Below are 15,904 nucleotides of genomic sequence, written 5' to 3' on the forward strand. Positions count from 1 at the left end.
CCCCCCCCCCCCCCAAAAAAAAAAACAACAAAATAACAACAACCAAACCCCCCCCCCCAAAAAAAAAAACAACAAAAAAACCCCCCAAAAAACAAAACAAAACAAAAAAAAAACCAAAAAAAAAAAAACAAAAAAAAAACAACAAAAAACAAAATAAAACCAAACAAAAAATAACAAACAAAAACAAAACCAAACATAAATATATCACTTGAAATTCAGATAGACGTGCCAAATATTTCTCTGCCGTCCATCTGAATTTCAAGTGATGTATTTGTGCGGCTATGTGGTCTAGTGGTATGACACTCACTTTCGGATCGGATGATTCCGGGTTCGAGCCTCGCTCAGCGCATAGTTGAGTCCCAGGAAAAGTCTCTTTACTCACATTCTCTCACCGTATTCAGGTGTAAAAATGAGCGGTGCCTCTGACGAAATAAAATTGTAATACCGTCCCACAATCCTCGTGTATCGTTTTACATGTTACGTGTTACTGTTGGTGAGTGAGCCCTTGTAAAGCGCTTTGAGCACGTTTAGTGGATATTGCGCTATATAAAAGCTCAAGTTTGACACCTTTCATACACACTTGTTCAGTTCTTTATCAATTTTATCAATTTGCTAAATTTTTTATATTATTTCGAATGTTGACAATAATTTCATTCGCGTCGGGCCTCATGTCCACCTCCCGACTCCAACACGATGTGTAAAGATCTCTGTACAGTATCTCAGTGACGTCATTTCCTGTGTCTGGAATGCTGGGACGGATGTTCGATTTCACCACTTGATATATCAAGGCATGGGGGTTGGCGTTCTTATGGGGGCTTTCTCTTGTCAACTGAAACAACAAGAAAGATAGCATAATAAGAGAGCGTGTTTCAATTTAAGGTAACAGGGGGTCCAGATAGCTCAATTGGTTATGCATTCGCTTCATTAGCAAAGGGACGGAGAGCGATCCCGGTGAATTTTAGTTTTTCTGACACCCTGCCACTCAGCAGTTATTGGGTAGCTGGTTGTGTTAAGTCTGGCGGAAAGTACTTTGCGATAAATTATCGTCTAATCCAAAGGGTAGCAAGCAAATGTTATTGTCCGTTTCAAGCTATAGAAACCGGAATAAACTCCGGCTCCAAGGGCCTAATGGCTCTGAAGAACTTTTTGTATATGTTTTAGGTATTTTATAAAAACAACTAAAAATAACTAGTAATTTGAGGATAAGTCATAATTATAGATAGAATGCGCTTGGCCAAGGAGTTCACAACATTGCCATCCGGAAGTATACCGGACCAACACACAAACTCTGGGTAACCATGAACTTTTATAGTCTAGTTAATACAGTTTAGTGAGAACAACTCACAAACGCGGATGGCAAAAACAATAACAAAGCCCGAGTGACGTCATCTGCATACTATCTATTGCACATAGGCTAGTATGTAAAATCGTACAATCCTTCACTGTTTGTTTTTAAGGGTTTTACGGCGCTTGCAACACATTAAGATCAAATCAGTGCCAGTAAAAAGTTTTAAAAAATGTATAGTAAAAAGTTATAGAATAATTAGAATTAAAGCACCCGAGAACAAAACATAATACAGTGCACAATACAGAGATGCTTTACAAAACAAAAATACCATCTCCCAAAACTCTAACTATACATTCGACTGTTTCCCTCCCAGCTAGGGTATCCGGCCAGAGCCAGAACAAAACCAAGCAATCTCATTAATGACAAAGAAAGAAAGCATGTTGGAAAACAGATATAGGAGGATAGAAGACACATTAAGTGCCTCTCTGCAAAGGTCAGGAAACCCACCCAGTAAATTTTCCATTGCTATGCACTTGTGTCAAAACATTTTGGTGATATGATAGTATGTAAAGCCCTTTGAGCACGTTCGGTGGATTGTACCCTATAGGGAATGAGATTAATGGAAGAGTAGCGTCCCTTGATTGGACGTCACCGATGGACAAGTTATTAGAGAGAGAACGTCATGTTGGTTGTGCGCATGCGTCTCTAGTCCTCGCTTCCGGAGACACTTCACCGAAAGCGAGGACGAGAGCAGCAGCTTCTTATGGTTCACACTATTATGTTATGACGATCGACCCAATCAGCAAAGTCCGGTCCGCATTCGTGCACCGTCGCGAACCCGCCTGGTAGCATCGTCACAACACACCTTTCGACTAGATGCTCTGCCGTTTCGGGTTCTTGCCCACAGCGTGGACATATTGGACAGGAAGTTAGACCCCACTGATGTAACGCACCGGCCGTTAGGCAGCTCCTCGACCGGAGCCGATTCGCAGCTACCCAGTGTCTCCTCTTACTGGTATCAAAGCCTGGCAACTTCTCACCAAGCTTAGAGGAGTGTAGGTCCCCGCCCCCACGAGGGATTGAATTCGTCCAAACCGACTTCCATCTCGTATGTGCAGCTCTGTCCGTAGTCAGGGATTCTGCGTACAAGGGTTGCCGGGACTTATTTCGGCTCGAAACGGGGGCACCGTTCATTATGCGCATGAGAGGGGTATCCCCGTTCCCTCTCTCTTTGATCTTACTCAGCCAGTTTCCCGTAATGGTCTCCCTCCGGACATCGGGGGGCTGGATCGCTGCCATTACCGGGCCCCATTCTCTAGGGGTTGTTGCTAGCGTTCCCGACACTATGTGCATCGACTTGCGAAGTTTTACATCCACCTTCTCAACGTTTCTGCTTCTATCCCACACTGGAGCGCAATACTCCGCGGTGGAATAGCATAGTGCCAGGGCGGATGTTCTCAGGAGCGCTTGGCTAGCGCCCCAAGTCGATCCCGCCAGCTTCCTCAGAAGACTATTCCGCTTCTCTATCTTCCTGGCAACCCCTTCGAGATGAACCCGATAGGTAAGGCTGCGATCCAACGTCACCCCTAGGTATTTTGGACGCGGCTCATAATATGGGAGTGGCTGGTCCCCGACTAGGACATTCAGTTTACGGGTGTGCCAACCACTGCATAAGTGAAATGCAGTGGCCACAGTTTTTGAAGTGTTCATCTTCAGGTACCACTTGTCAAAGTAGGATTTGAGTCTGGTGACGTCCTCGCTGAGTACGCTCTCGAGACGGGTCCACACTTTACTCTGAGTAACGAGTGCCCAGTCGTCTGCGTATCCCAGCCTCAGGGAGGAAGTGTTCGGCATATCGCTAATGTAAACGTTAAACAACATTGGCGCGAGTACCGACCCCTGAGGGACCCCATTCTTCAATTTCCTTACTTTGCTCGTGACGTCTCCCAGCGCGACGTGGAATTGCCTTTCCCCTAAGATCGAAGAGAACAACTTCAAGGTCTTTTTGCACCTTATGATTTTTGCAAGTTTGAGCATTAACCCATCGCACCAGACCGTATCGTACGCCGCTGATAGGTCTATAAACACAGCACCTGTTTGCTGTTTTCTCTCGAACCCGTGCTCAATATGCTCTGTACGGGCAATGACCTGCTCCGTGGTACACCTCCCTTCCCTGAAGCCTGCCTGCTCGGGTGGCAGGGCAGCGTCTAGGACCGGCCCCCATCGGTTTAATAGAACACGCTCCAGCAATTTGTAAAGACAGCTCAGCAGCGATATGGGTCTGTAACTGTCTGCCTCCTTCGCCGGCTTCCCTGGCTTCAGGATGGCAACTATCTTCGCGTGCTTCCACACTTGTGGGAGCTTTCCATTTGCAAGGATGTCAGACATTGCCTCTGCTAGCCAGGCCCGTGCCCTGGGGCCCAGATGCGTCACCATATCGGGATATACACCATCTATCCCTGCTGCTTTGCCGTTCTTTACTTCGCTAATGGCTGCACCCACTTCTCGGGGACCTCCCTCGTGGATCTTTACCTTGCAGTTGGTGAGGGGGCTTGAGGCACACGGGAGGGCAAAGGTGTAAATCCCGGTCGACCGTCACGAGACCATCCCGGGTATCGAGCCAACGAGCCACATGAGCTGCTCGCCCCGGTGTGTGACTAAATTTGATCCAAACCCGGTGCCCGAATAGCAGCCCTATCCCGGGTGCCACACTATTGTCCTTATGTCGAGGACGAGAGAGACATGCATGCGCAAAACCATGTTGACGTTCTCTCTGTAAGGTGATGTCCAATCAAGCGACGCTACTCTTCCGCTAATCTCATTCCCTATATAAGTACTCAAGTTTGTTCTTAAAGATATAAAACTTGTTTATTATATTACTTGAAATCAACGACTAAAATAATATTCCCACAAAATAACTCACCATTTGCCAGAGTGTGATACCAAAGGAATAGATATCCGCCTTGGTGGAGGGGAAGAGTCCGGTCATTAACTCTGGGGCTCTGTACGGGAGTGTACCCAATAACTGGGTGAATTCTGGTTCCTCTTTGCGGACCTCCGATCTTGTTTGGGTGAGATTGCCGAAGTCAGATAATTTGCACACGTGATCTAACGTCATCAAGACATTAGCGGGCTTCACGTCGAGATGGGCAACGAATTGACCATGGAGGTAACTCAAGCCTTTTGCAACCTAATGAATTTGAAAATAAAGATAACTTGTTATTTACACCATCATCATCGTTAATATCATCATCGTCATCGTTATCATCACCATCATCATCATCATCATCATCATCATCATCATCATCATTATCATCATCATCATCATCATCATCATCATCATCATCGTCGTCGTCGTCGTCATCATCATCCTCATCATCATCATCATCATCATCATCATCGTCGTCGTCGTCGTCATCATCATCATCATCATCATCATCATCATCATCATCATCATCATCATCATCATCATCGTCATCGCCATCATCATCATGATCATCATGATCATCATCATCATCATCATCATCATCATCATCATCATCATCATCATCATCATCTTCGCCATTGCCGCCGCCATCGCCATTATCATCATGTGTAACTCGATGCCTCAATGGCACGGTGTCTCGCCTTGTCACAAAAGTCAAACAATGTTAACCGTGATCACTGGCTGGGTGGTTTTTGAAAGTGATCGTGGAAAAGTCTGGCCACGACGTTGTGTCCGTGGATAAGGCATTTTACACATATTACCCCACTCGACTGAGGTGTGAATGTGTACCTGGTTACCAGGCTGGATTGCTGCCGTTTTCAGGCCCATTCATTTATGTTATTGCCAGCGTTCCCGACACTATGTGCATAGCCTTTTGAAGTGATGCGTCTACCTCTCAACGTTCTTGCTCCTACCCCACAAAGGCACGGCGATGATGCCATCGGACCATAATATTATCACCTTGACTATATTGAAGAGAAAAGAAGTTCTTCAGCTTTTTGGTATATCGGTATGACATTCGGCTGTGAACCTTATGTTAAAAATCCGTGTCCCCTCTTTGGGAGGTGCAAAGTTAAGTTCTTGGAAAAGACTCGTCACTCAAACTTCGCAAAGTCCCAGGTTTGAACGTTTTTGCTAAGATGAGGGTCAATTAAATCGATCGCTATTTGAAGGTCGAATTTTCTGGCCAATCTTTTAAATATATGAGTTCTCCAGAGTATGGCATATTTATAGTTACCTGTATTGCATAATTCAGTCTTTCGCAGATCTTGATGGCTATAGACGTGTCATCTATGAGTTTCTGAAGAGAGTTCGATGACACCAGCTCCATCAAAATCAGGGCATCACCTCGGAGCTCTTCACACAAATTGACTCCGTAAATTTCTAGTTGTGAATAAGAAAAAAAAATAAATTTTGTTCATACTGTCTATTACTATTTGGTGGCAAAGAAGAGTAGGGCGTGATGGTGGCGGTGGATGTGTTGTTAGGGGGGGGGGGGTGAGAAGAAAACAGAAAACAAGGAATAGGGAGGTGGTGAATTGAAAGGTGGAGATGGAAGAGTTAAAAAACATGTAGGATATAGAACTGGTGGTTGTGATGGTGAGGGAGGAAGAGGAGAAGGTATGAATGATGATGATGATGATGATGATGATGACGAAGACGACGACGACATTGATGATGATGATGATAATAGTGATGATGCTGCTGCTGCTGCTGCTGCTGCTGCTGCTGCTGCTGCTGCTGATGATGATGATGATGGTGATGATGGTGATGATGATGATGATGATGATAATGATGATGATGATGATGATGATGATGATGATGATGATGATGATGATGATGATGGTGGTGGTGGTGGTGATAAAAAAAGAAGAAAAAGAAGAAGAAGACGGATGAGAACAACATCTATAACTTACCAACAATATTTTCATGCCTCAGATTGAGTGTGAAGGCCAGTCTTTCAGCTTGCAAGATCTCCCTGTGGATTCCAGACCCCCGTCTTTTCTGTACTATCTTCACCGCTACAGGGTTTCCGGCAATGCTGCCTGTTGACACGAACATTTAAAAGATATTGACGGGAAAACCCCCCAACAAAAACAACAACAACAACAACCACAACAAAATAGTTTTTTAAATAGCACAATATCCACTAAACGTACTGAGAGTGTTTTACAAAGTAGCGAGTTCTCAGCCAACAGCAACACTTAATATAGGATGAGACATGACGCTTGTTAGGCGATATTACAATTTTTTTTCGATAGAGGCAACATTTTACACCTGAGTACGGTGAGAGAATGTGAGTAAAGAGTCGATTCCAAGGGCACAACTATGGGTTTAGTGGATATTGCACTATATAAAAGCTCAAGTTCAAAAGTAAAGCGTAATGATATCAAGTTTAGAATAATACTTTGTGCATGACGTCATATTATCAAGCGTTAAATTTCACTAAAAATTACATTATTTAAAAAAGAAGTAGATATTTTTAAAAGTGTTTTTTAATTTAAATTTGTATTTTATTCAAAGATTACGAAATCGGAATCAATTGAAGGGTAAAATAAAACATTTCTTACAGTCTCGCGTTGTGGAATTCGAAGCAAGAATGTAAGAATCATAATATTATAACTCTACCTGTATAGACACATCCAAATGCCCCCTTTCCAATGATATTTCCAAATGTAATGTGTGATCTTCTAAACTTTAAATATCGTTTGTGAATTCCATCCCCAGGAGATATTATTAATCCACCAGATCTGTCGAATACCGGGGAAAACGAAGTATTTTTCAGTCGGAAGGAAATATTGTCCAAATCCGATCCTGCGTGGAACTGTTTTACACTGTGACATTCGAAACTCTGGTTTGCTCCTACGACATCCTTGCCGTCTGGAGTTGCAGAAGTGATTAACGTTTCCGGAATGGCCTGATTCATATTTATGGCATGTTCTGATGTCTCTGCGTGCACTGGTGTCTCAAAAACTTTTGTTTCATCGATTTTGGCAAGATTTAAAATTGGAGACATTGCCAACCGGTGTTGTGATAAAAAGGGTGAAGATGACAGTGATGGACTGGAATATTTTTTGGGGAGTACCCAAGTTGTAGGTGATATTTTTGCAGCTGCATCTGATGGAGAGGAATTCAGAGGAGTTGATTTTTGGTTACGTTTCAAAGGTGAAAAAGTTGGAAGTGCAAAGACTGGTGGAGTTGAGCTCAAAGGAATAAAATTTGTAGGTGTGGAGTGAACAAAACTGGTTGGATGAACTCGATTATTGGAGTGTTTTGAATCGTTGTCATGGTCACGGATAGGCGAGTTCGTAACAAATCCACTGACAAGAACATGGCGAAGCAGACCATCAGATGCATCCATTGAAACACTCATAGTCTTAAACAGGCTGATGAAAAAAAGAGTAAAAAAGAAAGAGTGATTAATCACAACTTACATACAAACACATTCACGTCTGCATGCAGTCATATTCATGAGGTCTCCATTGTTATCAATCATGAAGGCATTAAATGAAAGGTTAACATTAAATTTGACCCCAAGAGTAAAGAACAGATGGAACAGATCGAGGAAAAAGAGCATGTAGGTTTGTTTGTAACAACTACAGGACTGAAAGCGTCAGTGAGATTCGGAAGAGCCTAAACTGATCACCATACACGCAGGATGCAAAATCCAAAAAGCCAAAGTCCTCTATAAGGCCGGTCGGGGACTGACAACGATTCCAATTGGTAGCCTTTTTCCAAACGAAAGAAAACAGCACTCATACCAGGTCCCAAAGTCACGAGTTAATGCTCATTTTAACTCTTTTTTTTTTCAAAGCACCATCCGAAGGTGGAATTCTCTGCCCGAAAATGTCAAAAAATGAATGCCTAAATTGAATTTGACGGAGAAATCAAAATGAAGGCTTAGCCACGTTCAATTGCCCTCATCACACTCACAGTTTGTTAATTTTAAGGAATCTTTCTCTAAACAATTCCACATCTGTGAAGACATCATCACATCTAAACTTATACATGTAAAAAACTCATTGTAAGTCAGTTAATCATTTCCAAAAGGAAAACATCATTGAGTACTGGGGTTTTGACTCAACCGTGATTAATATTGAGGACAAAATGGGCTTTAATATCTCTGTTTGAAGTTATGGCCTAAAAATGTAAAAATAGTTGTTAATAGCTATTCAACGAGGAAAACAGTTGGAGTATTGTCATTTAAACTTCAGAATTTAAGAGAAATCTTTAAACGTCAGTCATGGCCTCAGATTTAATTGATCCAAAAAGATATACATACTTCTATTAATGTCCTCAAGTTGCTGTCCATAAAAGACATGATGTATGATTATGATGACCTTTATCTTTTTATGTATAATCCAACTAGCAATGTAATCTTAACATACCCAATGTAATTTTGTGGCCATGTGGTCGTGTGGTATGACACTCGCCTTTGGCTCAGAAAGTCCTGAGTTCGAGTCCATTATCCATTACACTAATGTTTGAACGAGCCCGTGATAGGGAACAATGGTGTGATGTCAAAACACTGGTTCCAATCTCATTTGAAGTGTGAAGGACTAGATACACGCATTGCGCAACTGGTCGTTTTATTTCAAAGTGATGGCATTTTATTTTCTAGTCGCAATAAATGCTGGTCGTCAATAAAGATCACTCATCCTCGCTGTTTTACTCCCCGTAATCATAAGCATCTGCCCATATTATATCCTGCTACTAAAATAATCATACAACCTTATGACTTAATATGTAACCTATTCATTGTTTATATCTATATACTGTCTGGAGGACTGTTACACTTTTAAGGAGTTTTGAACCGGAAGACAGGAAGCTTTGACATCACGATTTCTTGTTCCAATTGCGTCCGGTTATCAGAGCTCCAAACATGTTCCCATCACGTATTGATGATGATATGATATGATTAGAAAAATCGTTTGACGTCAGAGAAAAAACAACAGGATCACGTCATCCTTGGGAATAAGGAATCGTCTTTTTTTTTGTTTATAAGGTTTTTACGACGCTTGCAACACATTAAGGTCATATCAGCGTCCGTTAAAACGAAGAAAATAGGATAGTAAAACGTTCTAGAATTACAATTAAAGCACCCAAGAAAAGGTAAACATAGGAGAATGTGTGCGGATGCAGATTGCAAGAACATACTATATAAAGTACTTAGACCACCTATAAGTCGCACCCAGACATCAGCACAAGATCCCACTAAGAGGAATACATTCAAATGTTTACAAATCATATGTTAAAAATTAAAAAAAAAACAATACATAAGAGAGAGGGAGATAATATTTAAGAAAAAAAAATATCATCTCCTAAAACTATAACTATACATTCGACTGTTTTCCTCCCAGCCAAGGACTCCGGACAGGGTCAGGACAAAACTAAGTAATTTCATTCCAAGACGACAGAAAGGAATTGGAAAACAGGTAAAGGGGTATAGGAGACACAGCATGTACCACCCTGCCCACTATGGGAGGTTAGGATCCCGCCCAGGAATAATGAATCAATTTATCATTGCCTGCTCCTTAATTTCTCATCCTACATGTTAAGTGTTGTTGGATAGGGACGCCCAGTAAAGCGCGTTGAGCACTTTTAGTGGATATTGCCCTATATAAAAGCTCAAGTTTAGTTTAAACGATTCACACCGATTTTAATACAGGGATGTCACGTTGCTCTTTTTACTTCTGGATTTGAAATCTTCCAGCACTTCCAATTTCCGACAAAGTGGAAATTTATTATTATCCGTAATTATTGCTAGACATTTTAAAAAGTACAGAGGCTATCATAATTGCAATAACGAATCAATGTCACTACAATTTTTTATTTATGACTGTTTTTATCGTTTTATGCTGTGTAATTATCTCTAATTAGTTCAAATAGATTTTATGACTTGGTTGTTAAATATTCGATACATAGTTGAGTCCTTGGAAAATGCTCTTTACTCACATTCTCTCACCGTACTCAGGTGTAAAATGAGTACCTGGTCGTTAACAGCGTTGTCTCGGTCGGAAAAAATTGTAATATCGCCTAACAGGCGTCATGTCTCGTTTTACACGTTACGTGTTGCTGTTGGTCAGGGACCCTTTGTAATGCGCTTTGAGAACGATAAGTGGATATTGCTCTATATAAAAGCTCTATTTATTATTATTATTATTATTATTATTATTATTATTATTATTATTATTATTATTATTATCATTATCATTATTATTATTATTATTATTATTATTATTATTATATTATTATTATTATTATTATTATTATTATCATTATTATTATTATCATTATTATTATTCATTTATTTATTCATTTATTTATTTTTTAAACCAAAATTCCGACGCCATTACGACTGCAATATATTTGACTAAACAGTGATAATCGCTTTCTGAACTTGGATGGAACAAAGTACATTCTGCTAGGTCTTAATGGTCCACTTTCTAAATCACTGCCCAATGACATGAGGGGACAAGATCCCCCCCCCCCCCGACCCCTACCAATAAAAGAAAGAAAGAAAGAAAAGAAAAAAAAATTCGATTCAACTGTAACCCGGTACTGAAAACGTCCACTTTGATCGTGAGATCAATGCTATACGTACATGTTGAAAGATAAAGATCTCGAGTTCGAGGTCGACTGATTATTTTGGAATGTTTTTTTTTCTTGTATTTTTCTTTCTTGCTTTGTCTGGCACCTTTCATACACAATTGTTCAGATCTTTATCTTACACCGGGAGAGGCCCTCCGAAAGCTCCTACATCCCCAGTATTCTTTTAAAAAAATATAATGTTCTAGTAGGGGGGTTTGGGAGGGGGGAAACTTTTTTTTTAAAAAAGTCTCCCCCCTCCCAAACCCCTTACTAGAAAATTATAAAAAAAATCCCCCCCCCCCCCTCCCAAACCCCTCTTGAACATTATAAGAAAAAGTTTGCCCCCTCCCAAACCCGTACTAGAACATTATATCCAAAAAAAAAAAAAAAAAAATACTGGGGATGTAGGAGCTTTCGGAAGGCCTCCCTACACCGGTGCCTGTTCCTTAATTTCTTATCCATATACGTTGAACTGATCAAGACATCGATTTGATAAATAGCCCAAACAAAATTAACTTCTCGATGGATTTTTAAAAAGAAAATAATATTATTAAAGCTTACATAATACTCACAATGCTATTATCCCAAGAGAATAAAGCAACGAATCATTTGACCATAACAGCAGATGTAAGACAAGTGACAACTGACGAAACCACACACACACACACACACACACTAACACATTACACATACTCACACACTTACACACACGTACACACTTCAGTGTTTCTTTGACGTTATGACACCACACAGAAGTTCCGACAATCGACAATTCGTGATCAACGCTCAAGTGTTTTCCGTGTAGTTTTTTACGCGTCAACCACTTGACTATAAGGATGTTGTATCAACTGCAAGGCATGATAAAAGAGTCGTCAATTTAGACTTATCTGCACTATTTATGACTTTGAAAAACACGGAAAAATCGTCACATCTTGTTTGGTAATTTATTTATGAAAACTCAACCAGTGAAAGAAAAAAAAATTTATATCAGATATGCAGCTATATCTTTGACACAAATAGCGCAACTAAAACAAAGTCTTGAAAATCAAGGCTTTCCCGGATACGATTCGTTTCTGCGTATTAACGGCTCGGGACGTCAGAGTAAAGATAATTTTCCATATATTTATAATATATTCCCTTTTGACGATGGAAATGGCATGTAAACGATTTCGTTTCCAACCTAAAGCGATCAACGAACGGCGAGGAATAAAACGGTGCTTACTCAATATCGGAACTTACTCAATGTCTCACTCGTCTCTATCTTATTATATGTAGAATGAAGTTGACGTCACTCGGGTCTTTGTTCTTTTTTTTTGCCATCCGCGTTTATGAGTAATTCTCATTAAACTGTATTAACAAGACTATAGATAGAATGCGCTTGGCCAAGGAGTTCACAACATTGCCATCCGGAAGTATAACGGACCAACACACAAACTCTGTGTAACCATGAACTTTTATAGTCTGGTTAATACAGTTTAGTGAGAACAACTCACAAACGCGGATGGCAAAATCAATAACAAAGGCCTGAGTGACGTCATCTTCGAACTATCTATAGATAGAATGCGCTTGGCCAAGGAGTTCACAACCTTGCCATCCGGAAGTGCGGCTATGTGGTCTAGTGGTATGACACTCGCTTTCGGATCGGAAGGTCCTGGGTTCGAGCCTCGCTCGACGCATAGTTGAGTCCTTGGAAAAGACTCTTTACTCACATTCTCTCACCGTACTCAGGTGTTAAATGAGTACCTGGCCGTTAACAGCGTTGTCTTTGTCCGAAAAACTGTAATATCGCCTAACAGGCGTCATGTCTCGTCCTACATGTTAAATGTTGCTGTTGACCAGGGACCCCTTGTAAAGCGCTTTGAGCACGTTAAGTGGATATTGCGCTATATAAAAGCTCAAAGCTCAAAGCTCAATAACGGACCAACACACAAATTCGGTGTAACCATGAACTTTTATAGTCTGGTTAATACAGTTTAGTGAGAACAACTCACAAACGCGGATGGCAAAAACAATAACAAAGGCCTGAGTGACGTCATTTGCATACTATCTATAAACGCCTGAGGTTACACATAGTTTTGTGTATTGGTCCATTATAATTTCCGATGGCAATGTTGTGAGCTTCTTCTTTGCCAAGCGCACACTATCGATAGTATGCGCTTGGCTAAGAAGCTCATAACATTGCCATCCGGAAGTATAACGGACCAACACACAAAACTGTGTGTATCCATGAACGTTTATAGTCGAGTTAATACAGTTCAGTGAGCATTAATAATAATAATAATAATAATAATAATAATAATAATAATAATAATAATAATAATAATAATAATAATAATAATAATAATAATAATAATACACATTTTTATAGCGCTCATTCTCGTGTAAAACACAAGCTCTGGGCACTTTACAATATAAATATCAATTTTAAGTGAAAAAAAAAATAATAATTCATAGCCAAATCAAGGATTCATAGAGTCAATAAAAACAAATACAGTAAAAATGTGTCTTGAGATTCTTTTTAAAGGTAGGTAAAGACTTGCACTCCCTCAGACCACGTGATAGTTCATTCCAAATCTTGGGGCCGAAACAAGCAAACGATCTATCACCAAATTTTGTTCTTGATCTCTTTTACGAAATTTTCGTTTGGTCATTACATGATCTTAAAGTGTAATTTTCAAATTTACACATGACCACGTGATCTGTGAGATATGCCGGTGCTATACCAGTCAAACACTTATAAACAAGACACGCTGCTTTGTAATATGTGCGCTTTTCAATGGGCAACCAGTGGAGAGAGGCCAACAAAGGGGTTGCATGATCAAATTTTTTTTTGCCAAAAACTAATCTTGCTGCACTGTTTTGCAGTAGTTGTAATTGTTTAATAAAAGCCTGAGGCAAGTTGACAAGCAAGGAGTTACAATAATCTAGTTTCGAAAAAATGAGGGAAACAACCAATGTTTTACATGTTCCAATTGCAATATACTGACGGATCGAACTGATTTTCTTCAATTGAAAGTATAAAGATTTACAGAGAGCAGAAATGTGAGCTGACATTCTCATTTCTGAATCAAAATAGACACCCAAATTTTTCACAGTCTTTGAAACTTTGATCTTTTCACCCCCAATCAACACCTCAAGACCATCATTCACCTTCAACTGCCCTCTATTTCCCACAATCATCACTTCTGTTTTTGACTCATTCATTTTCAACTTGTTTGCATCCATCCACTCTTTTACATCCGTCACACATTCTTCCACACGTTTCACAATATTTTCAAGATTTTTAGTTTTATCTGTAGCATAAAGTTGCGTATCATCTGCATAGAGATGATAGCGCAGCCCATGACCAGTGATGACATTAGATAATGGAGAAGTATACAAAACAAAAAGAATTGACCCAAAACAGAGCCTTGAGGAACACCAAAAGACAATGTATGTTGACGAGAAAGTTTATCTAAAATCATAACCTGTTGCTTTCTGCCATCTAAATAAGATTCAAACCACTGCAAGACAGTCCCAGACAAGCAAAAGTTATATTAAGTCGTTTAATGAGAATACCGTGACCAACAGTATCAAACGCCGCCGAAAGGTCTAACAATGTCAGAAGAGAAACAGAACCTTTATCTAAAACATCAAGCAAATCACTCACAACACAGCACAGAGCAGTTTCTGTGCTGTGGTAAGAACGATAAGCTGACTGAAATTTTTCCCATAGATTGTTTTCATGGAGATGTTGTGAAAGACGTCTGAGTACAACTTTACTCATAAACATTAAAGCATTACTCATAAACGCGGATGGCATAAAACAATAACAAAGACCCGAGTGACGTCATCTTCGAACTATCTATATATTTGTGTTGAGAATAGAGCTTTAGCATGACTGCTGGCTTGTAAACAAATTTGGCAGAGTTGTGTGTCTTGAACCCATGACCTCAAGAAGTCGGGAGAGGGACTCTCAGGATAGACACTACGTTTGAAACCACTTTTATTTTTGGAGTGGTGGATGGTGTCGACTGCATAGCGTCCCTCTCACGGCCAGGCGGAGTTGTCGTATCAGTAAGGTCGCGAGTTCGAGCTCCAATCGGCGCGAAATTATTATTCTCTATTGACCTCTGGCAATTTTCAACACACTTCATTTTTTGTTATTAAGAAAACGAAGATCTATCCTCAAATAACAGAACTTCGTTTTCATTCTCGTCGTTCGTTGATCGTTGTAGGTTGGGAATGTATAATTGTTAACTTGCTAATGAGATTTAAAGGTTATGTGCAGGGCTGCCAGATGGCAAATTACGTGACTAAAATTGGCCATGAAGAATCGTGCATCTATTATTAATTAATTTTTATTTCAATTTACTTTTCAAAAACAAGTTTTTTTCCTTGTGAGGTCAATATTTTGTTTTGTCAATAACGATTTTTTTCCTAAGGGGTCATAAGTGTTTAGCCACGTGAGGTTCAATTTGACCATATTTGAAGTCGAAATCGGGCTCGAAGACTCTTACCATCTGGCATCCCTGGTTATTTTGTAACCATTGACCTTATTGAAACACAAAACACAGATGAAATGCGACACGTTGGGGTTTCCCCTTTATCAAACTTTTACAAACGATTATACATTAATTGGAACAGGATGAAATGGTGTTAAGTGTGTATAGAAAAACAAATAAAGAAATGAATGAATGAATAAATAAATGATGTCTAGATCTAAATCAATTTATAAACAATCCTCAATGACAATTGAAGTTAATTTTTTATGTTATCTCCTCCTCCTTTTTCTTTTTCTTTTCATCATGATCATCATCGTCATCATCATGATCATCATCATCATCATCATCATCATCATCATCATCATCATCATCATCATCATCATCATCATCATCATCATCATCATCATCATCATCATCATCATCATCATCATCATCATCGTCATCATCATCATACTCAAGTATTACTGAACAAGGATATTGAGGATATTGATATATCTACTAATTTGAGTCCCTTGATTAACGGACAAAGGTTAATTACGCAGACTGTTCCATACG

At 39.8% G+C, this 15,904-nt stretch overlaps 1 protein-coding gene across 1 annotated transcript; it reads right to left on the reverse strand.

The window, feature by feature from the left end:
- Positions 1–472: 472 nt before the first annotated feature.
- On the reverse strand, positions 473–11,608 carry LOC144968041 (serine/threonine-protein kinase mos-like). The gene is made up of 6 exons (XM_078906000.1): positions 11,438–11,608; positions 6,903–7,660; positions 6,191–6,319; positions 5,512–5,657; positions 4,212–4,478; positions 473–829 (listed from the first exon to the last, which is right to left on the reverse strand). The coding sequence occupies exons 1-6, from the start codon at positions 11,554–11,556 to the stop codon at positions 605–607; spliced, it is 1,644 nt and encodes a 547-aa protein (XP_078762126.1). The 5' UTR covers positions 11,557–11,608; the 3' UTR covers positions 473–604.
- Between the last annotated feature and the right edge of the window lie 4,296 nt (positions 11,609–15,904).

The sequence above is a fragment of the Berghia stephanieae genome, chromosome 3 (assembly GCF_034508935.2).
Source record: "Berghia stephanieae isolate SIO BIC M18660-M18661 chromosome 3, UCSD_Bste_1.3, whole genome shotgun sequence".
Classification (NCBI taxonomy): Eukaryota; Metazoa; Mollusca; class Gastropoda; order Nudibranchia; family Aeolidiidae; genus Berghia; species Berghia stephanieae.

What these genes read in the sequence shown, in the direction of transcription:
- LOC144968041 (XM_078906000.1), bottom strand. Translation starts at nt 11,556, where the DNA reads ATGTGTAATGTGTTAGTGTGTGTGTGTGTGTGTGTGTGGTTTCGTCAG. An exon ending in ATTTGGATGTGTCTATACAG is followed by an intron (nt 6,320 to 6,902) that starts GTAGAGTTATAA and finishes TCGTGTCAACAG; the next exon opens with GCAGCATTGCCGGAAACCCT. An exon ending in GAGGCATGAAAATATTGTTG is followed by an intron (nt 5,658 to 6,190) that starts GTAAGTTATAGA and finishes ATTCACAACTAG; the next exon opens with AAATTTACGGAGTCAATTTG.